At 41.4% G+C, this 18,437-nt stretch overlaps 2 protein-coding genes across 4 annotated transcripts; one reads left to right on the top strand and one right to left on the bottom strand.

The window, feature by feature from the left end:
- Positions 1 to 24: 24 nt before the first annotated feature.
- Positions 25 to 8,216, top strand: LOC125295211 (interleukin-6 receptor subunit beta). Its single transcript, XM_048244453.1, has 16 exons — positions 25 to 860; positions 984 to 1,019; positions 1,332 to 1,445; positions 1,696 to 1,813; positions 1,909 to 2,042; positions 2,306 to 2,442; positions 2,581 to 2,743; positions 3,651 to 3,739; positions 3,936 to 4,152; positions 4,801 to 4,977; positions 5,187 to 5,288; positions 5,832 to 5,972; positions 6,198 to 6,350; positions 6,505 to 6,589; positions 6,695 to 6,773; positions 7,003 to 8,216. The coding sequence occupies exons 1-16, from the start codon at positions 803 to 805 to the stop codon at positions 7,840 to 7,842; spliced, it is 2,643 nt and encodes an 880-aa protein (XP_048100410.1). The 5' UTR covers positions 25 to 802; the 3' UTR covers positions 7,843 to 8,216.
- An 843-nt stretch (positions 8,217 to 9,059) lies between these two features.
- nudt12 (nudix (nucleoside diphosphate linked moiety X)-type motif 12) lies at positions 9,060 to 18,366 on the bottom strand. Of its 3 annotated transcripts, none has more exons than XM_048244455.1 (7): positions 18,253 to 18,366; positions 13,093 to 13,307; positions 11,609 to 12,189; positions 11,301 to 11,468; positions 10,733 to 10,846; positions 10,271 to 10,470; positions 9,060 to 9,657 (listed from the first exon to the last, which is right to left on the bottom strand). In XM_048244455.1, exons 2-7 carry the CDS (start codon positions 13,290 to 13,292, stop codon positions 9,547 to 9,549), a joined length of 1,374 nt encoding a protein of 457 aa, XP_048100412.1. In that variant the 5' UTR covers positions 13,293 to 13,307; positions 18,253 to 18,366; the 3' UTR covers positions 9,060 to 9,546. The 3 variants fall into 3 exon arrangements, with proteins under 3 accessions (XP_048100412.1, XP_048100411.1, XP_048100413.1); XM_048244454.1 differs by having other exon boundaries at positions 18,170 to 18,359; XM_048244456.1 differs by lacking the exon at positions 18,253 to 18,366 and adding an exon at positions 15,455 to 15,607.
- Between the last annotated feature and the right edge of the window lie 71 nt (positions 18,367 to 18,437).

The following is an 18,437-nucleotide window of genomic DNA, read 5'->3' as shown; positions in this document are numbered from 1 at the left end:
ATGGAATTTTGATGTTCCAGACATGGAACCCTGAATACTGTATATAATGACCTTACACATTGTGTTAGAGAGGAAATACCAAAAGGCTAGGTAAAAATATGCCATAAGACTTGGACTTAGAAAATATTCATTTGAACTGTATGATGAAAGAAAGTTTATTGTAAACTGTAAATTATATGAAAACTACATGGAAGTATTCTGAAAATGTTCTGTATTTTGTGGAGAGAATTGCCAAATATACTCTGTCTCTCTGAGAGGCTGTGTTTGTGGCGATTCTGAAGTCTACAATTCACAAACATTCTACAGTTGTATACATAAGTAAGAGGAAGTATGTGGTAATTAAACACAAAGGCTTAAATCAAGCATAAAGAAATAAAAGAGAAAACAAGTTGTTTTTCATGAGTTTTGGATTTCTAGCTCTTGGACCAGATAAATATTGACACAAGGTGGACTGAAGGTCTTGATCATTTCTCTTCTACAGAAAGATGGTATCATGGGCTGTTGTGCAATGCTGTGTAACCACAGATGTGTCACCGACGTGAAATTAGACACTTCCATTTCACGTTATAGGCAGTTGTAAAGTTACATGCCTTTTGGCAGCAACATGAGGTTTGGGCAAAGAAACTCTCCTTCTCTGTGATATTTACGTGATGCTAAAATTGTGGTGTGAATACTTTTATATTGAGAAGTGTTTTTATATTTTTATGGAAATTCAACAAACTCCAAGTTTCAAGTTCAATAACAGATCATTAGATCACAAAAACTATTAGGAATGTGGTAGTGCAGTGTTTGCAGGACCAGAATGGATATCTGCAGCCCATTTGTGTTCCAGCTCATGTCTGTGGTGTTCACATGGTATTGTAAGTAAGCTTGTTATTAAGAATTCATAACTTTCACATTCAATACATTATTTTCCTTATTTCATTCTTGTGTTCTTGTCTCTCCTTTCAAAAACACATCTGAATGACTCGACTGAAATGGAGGTGAAACATCTTTTGCCAAAAGTTGCAGTGAACAAGGTAATCGTGATTGTTCACTCCACATTGTTATGTTCAAGTAGTTTATTGTAATTTACTCATAAAATTCATTATAAGTAATGACATTCTTGTGCTCAAGAGCCAGCTCAACTTCAAAGAATAAATTAAAAGTAGGCTAGTAATTAAAAAGGTATATTGTGTGTATAGGGGGGAGGGCATGATGTCTGTGTGTGTGTGTTGGGGCGTAATGAGGTGTGTTAGAGGCAGATGATGATATATATATAGTATGTGTACGTTATATAGTATGTATATGTTTTGCAATAGATTTCTCTGATTTCTTCTTTTTCCATACAGAGTTGACAGTCACAGGCAACGACTTGAAAAAATGTGAGCGTTCAAGAAATTACTGTGTCACAGACAAGAGGGACTGCATCTCAACTCACGCAATGCACAGTGGATTCATTTCTGGTCAGTTGAAACTTTTTTTTAGCAATTTCAGCTTGATTTAGTAAATACAGTAAAATAGAAATGCTATTAGTAGCTACATTTTTATATTTCATTTTTGCATATGTTTTTATATTTCAAAAATAATATTGAATATTGTACATCATTTCATGGAGTACATAACATAAGGGTGCCTTCATTAACTGAAATTGGACAATATGCAATCATGTTTCAATCCTTAACCTTGTTATCTGTTTAATCTGACTGCTTTCAGACACAGTTGAAAACTTTAGGTGTATTTTTATGGAAACCCCCGAGTCTCTTACCTGCAGATGGACGACAGAGAGGAATGAACATCCTGGGAAAACAAAGAGCTCTCTAATCTTCAGCAGGTAAGAGCACAGGGAGCACAGGGACCACAGAGCACTGGGGCTCTCCCTATTAGACTGAAAGTGTGTGTGTGTGTGTGTGTGTTTGTTTTATACAGCACAACTGGATTTGTATACTGTGAGCATATCTTATTCATTGGCGCAAAGCTCAACATCACCCTGAAGATGCAGAACACGGTGAACAGAGAGGAAAGGCTATCTGGACCCTACTATGCGTACTTAAAGACATTAGGTATCCCTTAATCAACTCAACTCAACTCAGAATAAACATTTCACTGCAAAATGGCAACACATTAGCAACAATATATCAGTATATCTCAGTCAGTGCTCTTCATTTCCTACATTTGTTTTTCTTTCACAGACTATTTAGTCATATCTGTCTTTCTGTCCCAGACAATATTTACACCGCAATGAACCAAACCGTACATTTTTCAGACAACTGTGATTGTTCTCATTACTTAAGTGTGCTGATCTGTTTACTGTTGTTCATGCTAGTCAAACCACCTCGTCCAGTTGTCACAGAAATTAAGACATTACACAAGTCTCTCAACGTGACCTGGACAACGGAAGACACCTCCATAGGGACATGCCAAATCCGTTACAAACCGTACAACACTGACCTATGGACTAAAGTAAGTGCAACATAGTGAGAGTCCTTTTCAGTTGAAACAAATGAACATCATAACAGAATGATGCAGGGATGGGGACATAATGTACTAGTTTGAGACCGATAATGTCCTGTGCCATGACTACCAATGATGCTCCCACAGATATCTGAATTGGCACCGGTACACCATGGGAACAAGAGGATGTATATGATTGACATCCTTCAGCCGGGTACGCTTTATACAGTCAGTGTGTCCTGTCTTAGCCAATATGGTGAGATATGGAGTGACTGGAGTAAGGAATGTTCTGGAATGACATCAGAGTCTGGTAAGCCTGTGGAAATTATATCAACCAGTGGACATTATATAAGTCTATCTTAAAGATGCAGTCAGCATTTTCGCAGAAAGTCACATTTGTTTGTATTTATGTTTATATTAAAATGTATTAGCAGACGCTTTTGTCCAAAACAACATACATTACATTTTAACCAAGGACCAAACGAAACACGCCAGAGAGCTACAGTAGCTCACCCCCACCTTTAGTATTCCCAGAGAGCTAGCTCACATCCACATTTAGTATTCCCAGAGAAACTCCAGGCAAGGTTTTGTTTTTGGTAGAGGGACATGCTGCCCCCACCTTGTTTGTGTCTAGTTTTCAGAGCCTGGGCTGCCTACAGAGACCGTTGTGTACTCTGGGCAGCTAGTGGTCGTGAGGAGATGATTGCTGAATGTGACAAAAAAAAATTTGAACTTGAAATCGCATAAAATCGTTGACTGCGCCTTTAAAGCAGTGTGATAGCTGCCATTATAGACTTTGAACAGGGTGCTGATACTAGAGTGGAATTCCAAACATACTGTACTTTCAGGACTGTATAGCAGGCTATAGTCAAAGTAATGATTTGTTCAAAAACTGGTCTGCCCTTGCACCTGTTGCATGCATCACTTCTATCAGGATACATGCACATACATGCCACTAGTTTGGCATTTGTAAGATGTGCTCTGTAGGAATCTGACACCTCTCCTTTCCTTGCCAGATTTATTACGGCTCTGCCCAAGCCACTGTTTGTTTCCCATTTACAAAGCCACTACTGTGTATGAGCACCAGGGCAGGTGACCCAGAGATGCAATTCACTGAATCTAACAAAAATGTGTATGAGATTAGAATGGTGAACTGCACTGTTAACTTCTCCAAAGAGAGTCAGCAGAACTGAAAGACATCTGTTGTTGTCCTACAGCTCCAAGTTCTCCACCCCGAGTCTGCTATCACACTGAGGATCTCAGCTCTCATGGAACCCACAGGATCTTACTACTGGCAGCAGACACAGTAAACAGACTTTTATTATTCTAACAATTATTCTTATAGTAAATCTACAGTTATTATGTCATGTCTGATCTGTATCTAGAAGTAAAAGTGAACATTGTTATGGATAGAATAGGCTGCCTGCTAGCTACAGGAGGGAAGGAATAGAAGATTTGATCTGTTGACCTCTTCTGTCTCGTGTCCCATTGTGTCCCATTAGGCTGTGCCTGCAGCTAGTGGCCATGGTACTGTTCTTGGATACAATGTCTCCTACATGCCCAGTTCCCAACCCCATCTGAGGAGGACTGTAACCAGCAGCAGCCTCAAAGTCAGCCTGGTGGTAATGAGAGGAGTGTACGACATTGATGTTACAGCATTCAACAGCGCTGGAGAGTCCCCAGCACACCATCTCAGGGTTACTACAGGGCCCCATCACAGTAAGTTGGGCCTTGTTTTTGCTCTTTTAGATATTCAGAAAGATATTTAGATAAGATATTCCAGTCCACACCATGTGCAGAGATATCAAACAGCAGTATATCCAACAGCTTGAAGGTGTGAGATTGCTCAACAAAGTTGAGCAATCTCAATGTGCAAAAATTGTGCAATATCCCTTTTACTTGCTGCTCTGCATTTGACATGTTACTTGCACTTCATCTTTTTTTTTGAAGTACATACTAGTTACACATAAATAAAACTCTGTCATGATATATTTCTATTAATTCTACAGTATTTGAGGCATTTGTTTTACTGCTTAAAATCCAAAGGCAAAGATTCCAGAGTATATCTCCACGTTTCCATGTTTGAAAGAATCATTAGAAATACCCTCCTGTTATTTCTTTAGTTAGTTAAGCAACAAAACAAACTCCTCTGTGAATATTTTGTACGGCCAATAGCTTTTTGAGACATTTCAGTGAACTTAAGTTGTGGAACAGCTTCACGTACGACAAAAACACACCCTGTGCTATTATGCTGAGCAATGCTACATAAGTTACACAATGGCCTGCTGTGGTGTAGGGGGGCAGTGAGTGCACATGTTTGTTTCATGTTTGCCAGCGGTTAGAGTTTGTTTGTTTCATGTTTGCTAGATGTGGCAGCGGTGCAGGGCTTGTGGGTACACTCCAAAGATGGCAAACTGTGGGTGCAGTGGGAGACGGAGCCGGCCGTGTCTGAGTTTGCTGTGGAGAGGGTGGCTGAAGCCAACCCCAACGCCACACACTGGACACTGATACCAGGCTCTGGCCATGTCCTCACTGCCCTGACAGGTCTGTGTACGTGCTGCACAGTGCAGGCAGGCTGATGGTCGGCCATTTTCATGTACAGAGGCACAAAACCAATTCCTTTTCAAAGCTTTGTTGTTCTGCATGTTTCCATCCACACATGACAGTAGTTAACAATTATGTTTAAAAACTAGCTGGTTTACAGTAAGTCTGTTGTCAATAAAGACGCAGATTTTCTGTTGTTTTCCTTCCAGGAGACATCGCACCCAAGCAGACTTACAACATCAGTGTCTACCCCATCTCTGGAGAAGACTGTGGCCCACCCAGTTCACTGCAGGCGAACCTGGAGAGTGGCGGTGGGTTGAGTGAGCAAACACGTCTACTGGCCTCACGGAGACAGTGGCAGCAGATCAGGGGTGGGCCATATGGCTCACAAAACTTTTGGTCTTGATATGGTGATGGGAAATGGCAATATACCATATGAAACAAAGTTCACACATTGTACTATAATACCATAAAACAAATGGTGCTTACAGCCTTGCCAAAAATTCCCAATAGGCACCTTTTTGTATGGAGAAACATGCAAATTGCGCACAATGATATGCAAAAACATGATCATACAACTACACTGTCAATATTGCAATAGAAGAATGATTATGATATGCAGTGTGCAATACAATATGGTAGGCCTACAGCCCTGTAGTGGATTGTAGCAGGAGATTAGTGTGCAGTAATGTTCTTTGAAAAAACGTGATGTAAACATATGGCATAGAATCCAAAGAAAGATAGCATAGCAGTGGTGCATCCCATATAGCAGCCCTGTTGCTCTCTGCATGTTACATGTTGTGTTGCACATGTCTCTCTTAGTGAGATTTCTTTCCCCTTTCCCTGTGCATTAGCTTTGGTGGATGTGGTCGATTTGAGAGTTGCCACGGTGACCAAACAGCAAGCTATCATCAAGTGGGCATGGCAAAGGAAGCAGCACCAGACCAACATTCTCCAGTACAAGCTCATGCTCAGGAGTGAGATAGGAACTCAGTGTGAGACTTTCAATGCACTCCACACCCAGTCCGAACCAGTTCCCAACTGGTTAAGCCTCCCCTTGCAATCACTAGGCAATGAGAACGTGAATACTGATTAAGCTGATAATGATACACAATCCCATATGTTAGTCTCAAGCATTCTGTGCCTTTTATGTCTGCATTGTATGTTTAGGTTTCTTTAGACACCCTGTAACATCTCTTTTGTTCTTCTGTGATCACCAGTCATTCTGGTCACTCCAGACATGAGCCTGTACTCATTCTCCTCACTGAAGGCCAACACTGAGTACTCAGTCCTTTTGTTTGTCCAGACCCATGAGAGTAACACTTCCAAATATAAAGAAGACTTCACCACACCACGACTGGATCAGCAGGAAGGTTGGAACATTTGGTTATGACATATTTCGATGTAAATACATATTTCAGTCCTGACTGCTTACTGTTACTGAAATGTCTGGTTTCACACAGCCTCTGCATTTAAAGGGCTTCTCAGTCTAATGATCTTGTTGTGGTTGTGATTGTATTTTTCCAGAGACAGCTGAGACTATAACTGTAGTTGTTCCTCTACTCATTCTCATCATTGCAGCTGGTGTTTTCTCGATCACATCTCAGATTGTGTGAGTAGGATATCTATGGCTGTCTTTTGCTACTCATCTTAATTGATGAAGTAAGTTATCGTAATGAGCATTTAACATTATCTGGGGTCATATTGTCCTTAACAGCTACAGAAAATACATCATACTGCAGGTTGCAGACCCAGAGCAAAGTGCTGCTGCTCGCTGGCTCATGAGCTCTCGAGTGGTAAGGAAAATGTCTTGTTTTGTTTGTCATTCGTAAAGCTAATATACAGTATATTTCCTACCTAAGAATAGAGGTAGTTTACTTCTAGTTCCAATGACGCCACCTGTCATCAACTGTAGGAACTACAAGGTAAATAAACATCATAATGCCCATCATTGTATTACTATTGACCTGCTGCTGTTCACACGCTGGATACTTTATAGCTAAAGTAGACCTCTGTTCTGGACAGACAGGTGATGACCAGAAGGTGCTGCAGGTGGTGGACCTCTGTCCTAATGAGACTAATGAAATACTGGTGGAAGATGTGAACTCAAAGAAGGGTGAAAGTATAGATCATGTTGGGAGTAATGATTGTTTGACCTTTAAAGATATTGCTGAAAGCCCTCCTACCCACAGCAATGCTGAATATGTTCACAGTATCCATTTTCCTGAAAACCGTTATCGTGATGAAAATGTTTGTGCCATGGCTAAAACTGATGTCGATAGAATTTCAAGACCACTGAATGCAAGTGATAAAGAAAACAATGCTTTTAAAGCCAGTATAGAGTACGTAGAAGATAAACCTGTTTTGGCACAAGGCTGTTCTGTAGACAGTGCTCATACCATGAGTAACATCTCCTCAGACAGCATTCCTTTAAAAACTAGTATTATTAATACAGATAGCATTCCTCAACATTTTAAAGGTTATGTCAGCAATATTCCAACAAACACCCTTTTCACAGGAATCATTTCCCTCCAACCTAACAAAGGCAGCTCTCTCAGTGATCCACCTCAGGCTAGTGCACATGATGCAGAAGCTGCTCCAACCTGGAGCCTTCCACTCTCAGCAATCAGTTATGTGGGTAGCAGTCCTACTGGCTCGGCTTCAGACAACATGGAAGCCATTCATCCCCACATGGCAGAGTGCATGGAGAGCAAGTCTCCTGTGATAAAAGATGGTTATGTTTGTATAGCTCCTATCTCTGCTGATGGAGATGAGAATGGAAGTGTTCCCCTCCTGGGCGGAGCAGCCAGTGTTACTCCCTTCACTAACCCTGGCTTCCATGCCCGATCCTACACACATTACTGAAAGTCTTCCTCTACCTGTCAACACGTGTTACGTTTATCCTGCTGATATAGATTACACTGAGGGGATTCCTTGGCCTGATAACTCCGAGCATGTACAGACAGGCCCTTCTGATCACATAAAATCTACAGCTTCCACGTTCCCTGGCTATTTAGATTATGGAATCAACTGTCCAGGGAATCTCGGCTCATGACATCCTTTCCCTATACATTTCAATATGATTGCTTTTGCATGTTATAAATGGCATGTGTCATTTTATCAAATGAGAAATTGTGTATAATACATTAAAATGCTTTACTAGTTATGTTGATGATTATGGTTGATATGAATTATGGACGGGCTCCTGAATTCAAGCGGAAAAGATTGTTATGAAGTCCATAAATTACAAAAAATAACCACTGGATTCAATTACTGCATCAGTCACCAGAAACTGATGTAAACACCTTTATTCTATCATTAACATTCAAATGCTGATAAATCACAAGGTAACGTTCACTTCAATTCAACAGCATTAATATTCAGTTGCATATGAACTGAATGGCTGTCATCACAACTTGCTGTAAATCATTTGGTGGTATAATCATTCAGATAAATTCATGACTATGTAACAAGTACTTGGACAGAGTGGAGAAAAACAGGATAGCACATTAGGGGTTCAAGATTAATTCTTCTATTCATTAAAAATGAGTTCTGTGAGTTCAGGAGTAATTGTTCTATTCATTAAAAGTGAGTTCTGTGACAGTCTCTTGGCGATTCTTGGTTTCAATTGCACTTTGGGGTTGAAACTTCAGCCATTTGTACCCACATCCCTCATACACCTCTTTGTGTAGAACTCCAAGTGAAACCAACACCTGCAGTTCTTGACAAAATGGTTCTGTGTGGTTTTGGTGGCCTGTAAGGCTTCGATGGCTGTGTGTGGTTTTGGTGGCCTGTAAGGCTTCAATGGCTGTGTGTGGTTTTGGTGGCCTGTAAGGCTTCAATGGCTGTGTGTGGTTTTGGTAGTTTTCTATGGTTGTTTTTGAAGTGCCACCTTTTGCTTTATTCATTTGTGTCTTCAATATCTCCTTAACCCTTAAAGGAGTACCGTCACACCGGTATGACGGGAATGTTGGGAAATTAACATTCTAAAGAATATCTGGGTTCATGGAATTCAACATATAATTTTAGAACCTTCAATTGTTGCGGAACAGAATCTTATGTTAGAATATTAAAAAACCTACACCTTTAGGCGTCCTGTAGGCGCAGCGCTCAGACCATAATAAGTTTTATCTCGTTCCTAAGCAACACAAGCGGTTTGTCAATTGAATACGCTCGCGTTGAAAGTTGAACCAAGTTCAATGCTCAGGTTGTTCAACGCTAGTGTTACGCCAGCGTTGCCACCGTTCCGCTGCTGAACCATAGAGAACAATAGGACAATAGGAAACCTGCCACTTGGTAATGTGATCCCCACCTTAAGGGTAATATTTGTTTTTAAATAAATATATTTTATAATTTATATTTTGATGTGTTTTATGCCATCACTGTCTCAAATTTACTGTTGGACAAATACCTGAATATATGAAAAGTGTACAATAAAGTGGATCTGTAGGTCTTGTAGCTGAAAGACTATCTATATGTGTTTGTGATTCATGGCAGAACAAGTCCAATATATTTTTCTGCAGAACTGCAGCAATCTCTTGGGAATACCACTCAATGTTTCCCCTCTGGTCATAGATTGGCATTCATTCCAATCCAGTGCTTGATGAGGTAGTATGCAATAGCTTGTCTCGGTGGCAGAGAGAAAACGGCATGCTTAGCTCTCACAGTAGCATCGATCACCTGGAAAGAAGACAGTCAATTAAGGTCATATAATAGAAGTACAATTTGGTCAGAGTTGGGATTATTGTTATAAAGTTTGTTTTACTTTAAAGTAATGTGTGTTTCACTTTAAAACGTTCTGAACATGACTGCCTCATACATAGCTTACATACAGGAAAGTCACATTTTACCTTATAACTTCTGTTGTTCACACTCAAAGAGCACCTGATCTTTTTGAATACTTTTTTGACCCAACGCAGCACTTGCCCTCTCCTCTCTTATGACATAGCGGGTTTCCATCCAACTCATGCATAATCTTAAGCAGTCATGAAGATTCTGCTACAGCTGGTGTGTGTTTTCATCAGGGAGGAGTTGTGAGTATACCTTGATTGGTAGTTAATCCACCATCCTCTGGCATATTCATTTCTAATTGTCGGGCTATAGACAGTTTGCCCCTTATATTCCAATGCTTAGTACTTATTCAAAGAAATGTCAAAGTTAACTCCAGTACCTTATGAAGTCTAAATTTATAAAAATGACTGCTGTCTATTATGTTGATGTCAGACATGTGACTTTTCAGTGTACAACCTTTTCTCATAACCTTTGCGCCTGCCTTATGTCTTGCCAACCTCACCTGTTGCCGCGTGAACCACCGAGCCTCCTCAATCTCATTCTTGTCCACATTAATGTTGGTTGTCAAGGCGACGGCATGGCAACCTATCATGAGTGAGGATGGCATGGGCCACGGCTGGCTGGTGACATAGTGCACCTGTCCAACGCGAACACCACTCTCCTCCCAGACCTCTCGCCGGACCCCCTCCTCCACAGTCTCGCCTGTCAGCCAGACCACACAGCACAGCACAGCACACAAATGTCCACATACTGACCAATCATCTTAAAGCAACCTCGGTGGGAAATGCTGATACATTTAAGCACATTTTCAAAATTATTTTGTAAAATGACCACAACACTGTCACATTTTCTCTACCAGTGATCAAGTCTTCAAGTCTTATTACCGGATCTTGGATGCCAAATAAAAGATACCCATGGCCATGACTACTTAGAAATGATATGCTGCATGCTGTATTAACTGTACCTGGCTCTATGAACCCAGCAAGACATGAGAACATCCCAGAAGGGAAGATTTTCTTCCTTCCAAGCAGACACTGGTTACCTTCAGGGTGGATGACCAGCATGATGGCTACTGGATCTACAATCAAGAAGAAATAAACAAATAAATACTTGAGACAGTTTACAACAACCAGTGCAATGCTACTAGATTCACAACACAAAAACAAAAAAAATCATCCATCAAATGTATAACAATTTCAAAGGTAATTTCTCTTTTGCAGAGACCCCTTATATAAAACATTACAAATGTATTGGGAGAATTTGCAGTATTGTTTTGCCATGATTGGTTCAACATGAACAGCAATGACAATGCAGACTCTCCCAATATATATGTAATACTTCATATCAAGGCCCCCTAAAGTAAGATAAAGTAAAGATTACTTAGTTAAGTCATCTTCATTCCATAAGCAATGTTACATTATAAGAGTTAATGAAAAAAAAAAAAACAGTCTGGTCATATTTGCTGATGCGTTTCATTTCAGGAAGAGATGCTCCGAGGCCTATAACATGATGCTTGTGAGCGTGTTCCTCACCCACGCGAGGGTAGCAGGTGTTGTGGATGCCCTTGAGACTTCTACAGCCCTCTCTCAGGCACGTCCTCTTATGGCCCCCTTCATCCACACGCGTCTCACTCCCACATGTGGGGCAGAAACTGTACCTGCTGTGCCACGCCAGCACTGCCCTGGCTTGGGCAACAACACCTGCATGGAGGCAAAGCAACGCCAAAATCACACTAGTGTTTGCCAATTGATGTCATACCCACCATTCATATTAGTAGAAAAAAAATCCAGAACTGTCTTCACAGTGTCTAAGCTATTTATTATGACAAAAATGTAACTACCTGCCTCGATGTCACTGAGCTTTAGGAGCCCTGGCATGGGTCCATGGAGGAAGAAACATTTGGGGTCTGGGAACTTCAGGAGCTCTGAGGGGTCTTCCTCAGTGTTGAGAGCAAACCATGCGGTCAGTCCATCGTCCTCTCCCTCCAGTGTGGTGGTGGGGACACATCTCCTCTGCTTCTCCACTCCCAGGAAGACGACCGTGGTGCCCGGCCGCCCCAGGATTGGCTCTACTGCAGGCGGCCGCAGCCGGGTCATCAGGAAGGAGGAGTCACCTCTGCCATCTTCTTCCATGGCCTCGGAAATGACCAGTGGGTTGAGGTTGTGGAAGAGCAGGAACACGGTGTCTGGAGATGTCTGCTTAGCAGTTAGCCACTTGCTGTCGCTCCTCTTCTCACTCAACCTGTCTAGGAACTCATGATTGAAGTAGAGGTCCTCCCCATTGGCGTGCATGCCTGGGAGAGTATAAGGAGGGCGTCCATCTTGTCCACCAGACAGCAGCATGGCAATGTGCTTGTGGCCCCAGAAACGGGCGATGTCATATGCAGTCTTCCCAGATCTGTTCACAGGTGATGCGTCACACCTTTACAAAGGAGTGAAGGATATTTAGAGAGAATAATTCTATATTCTGATATTCAAATTGTGTTTTCTGCCATCTTTAATGCAAGTGCCTCCATTTCTGAGATAACATAGTATTTTCATCTAATATTTTGGCTATATACCTATTTGTACATAAAAAAGTAAGGCTTAAAGAGGTGTGAATAAGGCTTACATGACACCATCATAACCACAACAAGAGCGTTCATGAATGTTTGTGAATGTTGTCATTCAGAATCATTTGTTTTTTATGTCATTTTTATTGTTGTAGTAGGTTGTCAGAAGTGCAAGGACAGAAGGTATTCTTAGAAGAGTTTGAAGAGTTTGTTGAAGATAGAGAGGGACGTCCCCGCCACAGAGGACCACAGATGAAAAAATTGAGTACTTCGTCCATCTCTGAGAATGACCAAAGCTGGCATGGCCAGTTAGACCAGCTATGTAAGACCAGCAAAACTAGCTAAAATGACCAGCTTGAGGTGGTATGACAAGCAAAACCAGCTGAATCACCATCGTAAACTGACTAAACACACACACACACTAATGCACAGAGGGCAAAAGCTCAAACCAGCTAAAGGTATGTTTTCGCAAGAGTTTTGCTGGTCTAGCTGATCAACCATCATAGGGTGGTCAAACAAATTAAGCTGGTTAACAAACTGGTCAACCAAGTCAGGCTGATTTTTCAGCAGGGCTCCCAAGTAATATCAACTTGACATAAAAAAAAATAAACCCAATGATACTTAATGACAACAACAGCATTCATACAGGCTCCTTTTCTTTGCAGGTGTCATGACATGTCATGGTTATGACGGTGTCATGTCCGTCTTACGTAGGCTACACAAATTAAGTGTTACCCAAAGTAACCTATAGCCTCTATGAAACATTAACCTACCCTTTTGCTAGAAGAGCTTTCACAACTTCAAAGTGTCCGTTCCGTGCAGCGAACATTAACGCCGTCCATCCGTTCTCGCCACTCTTGTTGATCAAAAAGTTGGAGTTGGAGATCATAGAGGTCACCCTCTCTAAGTCTCCTCGGCCTGCAGAATCCAGAAAGCGTTCCACCATCTCCGCTTTGGGATTTATAGCTGCCATGTCTCAATGGTGGAGCTTAGGATAAACAACAAAAACAAAACACGCCTGTCAACATGTGGTGTTTTAATTTAGCTGAAATGTAACATAACTCCAACAAAAACCTAGCGGCTATTGGCAAATCTGGGAGGCTACCTGTCACCTATAGCCTTCTTTAAGGCTGATATATAGGCTACGTAGAATGGTGTGTTATATGTTATAATATGTTACAGGATTCATGACTTTAACGACATTAATGTTACATGATGCTGACTGACGCTGGCTCTGTAGGCTACCATTTTAACGTCTAGTCTACTGCCTACCAAAACCTGTCGCTGTTCAGTTCAAGTTAAATGATCAAATATTGTTTGATTTTGTGTCAACTTTCAGAGGGAAGACATGTTCCTTTCTGGCCAAATTTCACAGCTTCTAAGAAAGCCTATCGTCTTCGTGTAAACCGAGTTTTAAACAGAGAAAAAAAAGTTAGGCTACCATAGGCTACATGCAGGTTCTCCCATAACGTTATCGATACAGATCAATGCACCAAATCAGTGGGGTATACTACGAAGCACGTTAGACATATCTAGGCTATGTAGACCAGACCTCTCAAGACACACGCATTTCAATGACTTCACACGCTCACACGCCACACATGGCATTTCTCACTCCGATAAATTATTAACTTGCCCGCACAGAAATTTCTAAGGGCTATATTTTACAAACGTACAGCTCAGCTGCTGTTCATTTACTAACCTATCGGCCAATCAGAAAATAGGATTTCTCAACCAATCAGGAAATAGTTTTGTTTTGATGTGGGTCCGCAACGTGGAGACTGCTGGTCCGCGGAATCGTGGAGTAAAATTAGGCCCGGTGCTTCGTCTGATAATTTGCTGCGCAGTTGATCAAGATACCGCGGACCGACAAAAAAAGAAAACAAACGTTTCTGCTATCGATGTCATTAAACATGGAGCCATACAATAAAGTGGTGGTATGAGCGTTCATTCAATGCAGGCGTCTGCGCGAGAGAAACTGAAACTAATCGATAACGTTGGTATCAAAGCTCCGCTTCAACCTGTTGAATGCTATTTAATTGTTTAACGACACTTAATAAAACAACGTTGATTTGTGGAACTTCCACAGAAACAGAGCAGAGACTGTATAATACACTGTATAGCACTTAGTATTGTATAGTCAAATTTGAATATAACGTGGCCAAAAGCTATTCTAGCCTTCTTTCTATCTGTTAAAGATCAACAGCTCAGTGATTTACGCCTATCTGCTCGCCAAAAAAGCTGGTATTGTGTTTCCTGAATCCTTACATTCAGGCATTCAAATTAAACTTCATTAAAAAAACATTTAAGTGAAAGTATAACAACATAGGCATAATAATGATTGTGATTGATTTGGAGGGAGTGGGGTTGGGTACATGTAGATGAGCCCTATGACCCCAAAGTCTGCCATGACTGGGCCTCAGGTCAAAGAAGTTTGAGAAAGGCTGGTTTACATAACCTGCATCAGATTGAGGTTTGCAGTGATGCGCCTGAAGGCATGGGTTGAGTTACGTCACAATATGCACATTTGTTTAAATTCATACCTACGTAATCACCATGACCAAAATTGTACTTTTTTTAAACTTTAAATCTTGAAAAAAAAATATTGACCTACCTACCGACCCATTTTTTTATTTTTTGGCTGTTACTGCAAACAAGAATATTTTTAAGGATGGCCTCATGACTGTGAAAATGGCTGACATTGAACCACAGTGCTTTAAATGGGAGCCCCCAGTATCAGTCATCAAGCCATCAAAATCTGCCACAAACATTTACAACACACAACATCACTCATGAACACACACAGACACGGACAGAACCACCACTGTTCAAGAGACCATTTTGGGGATAAATGTGCCTGACGTGACTCGCGGGAGACATCGCGGGAGAAATCGCGGAATGTTGTTTGCAATAAACAGCAGAACTTTCATTCTTACTCATTAAAATGAGCATGATGACTGACGAAATAAATTCTTATGATGTAGTTTAAATAAACCACTGTTGTCATACAGTTAACAGGCCTGCATTGTAGCACATCAATTCAATATCAAGTGGTTCCCCTATATGTGTGTCTATCTATTTAGCCAACAGCAGAAAATAACAGAATATCCAAACGTTTTCAGTAGGCTAGCCTACCATTGTTGTAGAAATCACGTATAAGAAGGTATCCCTTCGATTTCTGTTTATTTTCGCATATTCCAACATAAGGAAGCGGCATGAGACTCCCGTCATAATCATCATGAGGACATTCCTTCCAAATGGCCCCATCACGTCTTTGAACTGACGTCATGAGGGTTTTGTTTTAGCTCGTGCAGCTCGTGGAAGGCAACTGCAAGATCTGACTGCAGGCTAAGACTCCCGCGATATTTTAAGGTCATGTGACATGGTGTCACGGTGGTAAGTCCCTCCCCGGCTGACAGAAGTCGGACAGAATTTCTAACCAGCAAGCATTGCGTCCATCCCAGTATGCATTGTGTTCAACCCAGCATGCATCACATCAAGTCAGATCTGCCTCAAGTCGAACACGCCTAAAGTCTCACTCCTTGCAAACTTAAAAACTTGAGAGCCCTGATGTAGACATATCGAGGCTTGACAAAGCCTTGACTCAGGGGTATACGTTAAGTGATACTACGATTGCAGTTATGTGATATATTTGTCAAACTAGGCTTTCAGCTCAGATCTGTCGCGCTTCTCGTGTTGGGATGACTTTGGACAATCGTGTAACATGGAGACGCACAAGACCGCCTCAATTTAAAACAATTACTTCCGCATTCATGAGCGATCGCTTAATCTACACTGCGGTCATTTTTTGTGTCTAACCTTTAACATCAAATAAATCAATTGCCATCAGTTGTTGTATGGTATGCACGTCCATAGTGGGATATTTGCACGCACAGCACTATTAAAGCGCATTCGAGATCCAAAATGTTAGTAGAGGCGGAGCTCCACCTGTAAGATGACAGAATCCTACACGTGAGAACTTCATTTTTAAGACAATTGATTGGTCAGTGTGCGGTAGATTACACGATTTGAGCTATAACTTAGCACATAACCTCCTCCCGACCAGGTTTGGTTGACAGCATAAGACACCATGGTGATATAGCGACACTAAAACAGATCCACTTTCGTGTCACAGCATACCCTGGCTTTGAGCGCAACATACCTCGCTAACCCACTAATCGAGATTCGTAGTAGGCTACACCCCACTGGGCGATTTTAGCGAAATGACGTTCCTGTGACAGGCTATCAAATATTGAACAATGGGATAACGTTTCATCATCACGTTTACTGATGCCTGAAATGTTGACATTGCTGACAACGACTTATGTTGGAGCCCGTCTACGGAGAGCCTCCCCACTCTCTATTAATCCCATACAAACCGAATTTGGCTGCAGTTCACCAGAGTTCACCTAGATGGCGATCGCGGGCGAGTCCAAAATACATGGGGTCCTATGGAGCTACATGGCTACATTTATTGTTTTCACCTATTTCACCTATAACTGAAACCCTCAGATTTTATTTTATTTTTCGCAAAATGGATATGGATTATCAATCAAAAGTGAAATAATCCGGGAGTCATGTCCTTTCGTTTTCTTACAGGTTGGGTCGTTGTTGCCCATAACACGCTAACATTGATGCTATGCTATGCTATGATCATGCTAATGAATGACGTCATTGACACGTTTGAAAGGCTTTTTAGAACAATTAAGTGACTTTAAAAAATCAACCAAGTGATTGTCTTTGTCTCCCCTTTCGAATACAATATTCAAATTACTTGAAAAAAATACGAGAAAAGTGGATTTTGAGAGGTACAGCTCCATAGACCTCCATTCATTCTGGACTCGCCCGCAAGCACCCCTAGATGCAGTACCACACCGGAAGAGTTCCGAGAGTGAAGGTTCTCCCCTTATTAAACATTCTCTGCTAGTAATCAAGGATCTTTGGTTAATAGGCTAGCTGCTACTAGCCTGACGAGCCAGACCCACATTAAAATGTAGGGTCTGGGCACTCACCGTTCGCAGTGCTCAGTCCGAGGGGCGGGATAATCAGTTGTCTTTCAAATTCCCTCTGCACTAATAGGACAGCGGCAGCTTATGAGTCCCATGCGTTTCCCACCAGCGGAGCTAGTTGGCTAGTTCAAACGTTTGCCTACTTAATAAAAACTTAACTCGTGTCACACTGTTCGCCAGCAGCAACATCCATCTTATTTGTTTTCAAGTAGCAGGGAATTCAAGCCAAACCGTTGCAACTCTGCCATCAATCATTATGTTAAGCCCACCTAACGACTCTATACACGATTTCATTGGCCTGATTAAGTTTCGATTTCTGGAGCTCACAAGCCAACGGAGAGTTGCTAGACCAGCCCTGGCAGCAAATGTAATTTGCGGCCGCTAGGGGCGCGTCTAGATTTCTAGGCTAAGCTGCTACATCATAGCATCGTAGAATGGTGTGTTCGAACCTATTTTTTACAGTCTATGGTTCGAACATAGAGGCAATATAGCCTGCATAACACCACATGCAACATTTCAGAACAGAATAGGTTAATAACAGCTTCACCGTAGAAAACATCTCCAAAGAGTTCTTAACGTTAAGTAATGTAGGTTATTCATTCATGCATTCCACAAATCGACAAACTTATCTTTTCTGCTGATTGAGCTGACAGTGCAAGTTAATTTTCAAACAGGTCTAGGCTTATGACGATGACGTTTGGTTGAATAGCATTGATGAATTATCAAAAGGTTTATGTAAACAACAACCAGACTTCGGCTGTGTGACATACATATTTAGGCTACCTCACTACACTGTTGTTAAAAGGAAGGAAGGGCACTGTATACGTAACCCTATACTCACAGGGTTTAATCTCGGTAGAAGGCTGCTGCCAGGTGTTTTCTGTTCATTTAGACAACTTGCACTCAACCATCGTGCAAACTCACTGATTATGATATAATCCTGTTTACATCCTGGGCCCTGGCATGTGTAGAGGCAGAGCCCTTACTAGACATTCTCTGGTAGAGGACTTTGGAGTAGTAACCAACAACTGTAGGCAGGAAGGTTTTGGGTCACGTGATACATAGGCTACTTCCGTGCGTATTTCTCTCAAAGTGATTATGTAACGACA

The sequence above is a fragment of the Alosa alosa genome, chromosome 5 (genome assembly GCF_017589495.1).
Source record: "Alosa alosa isolate M-15738 ecotype Scorff River chromosome 5, AALO_Geno_1.1, whole genome shotgun sequence".
Classification (NCBI taxonomy): Eukaryota; Metazoa; Chordata; class Actinopteri; order Clupeiformes; family Clupeidae; genus Alosa; species Alosa alosa.
Note: the sequence above shows the minus strand (reverse complement) of the source record. Positions and strands in the feature narration are given on the sequence as shown.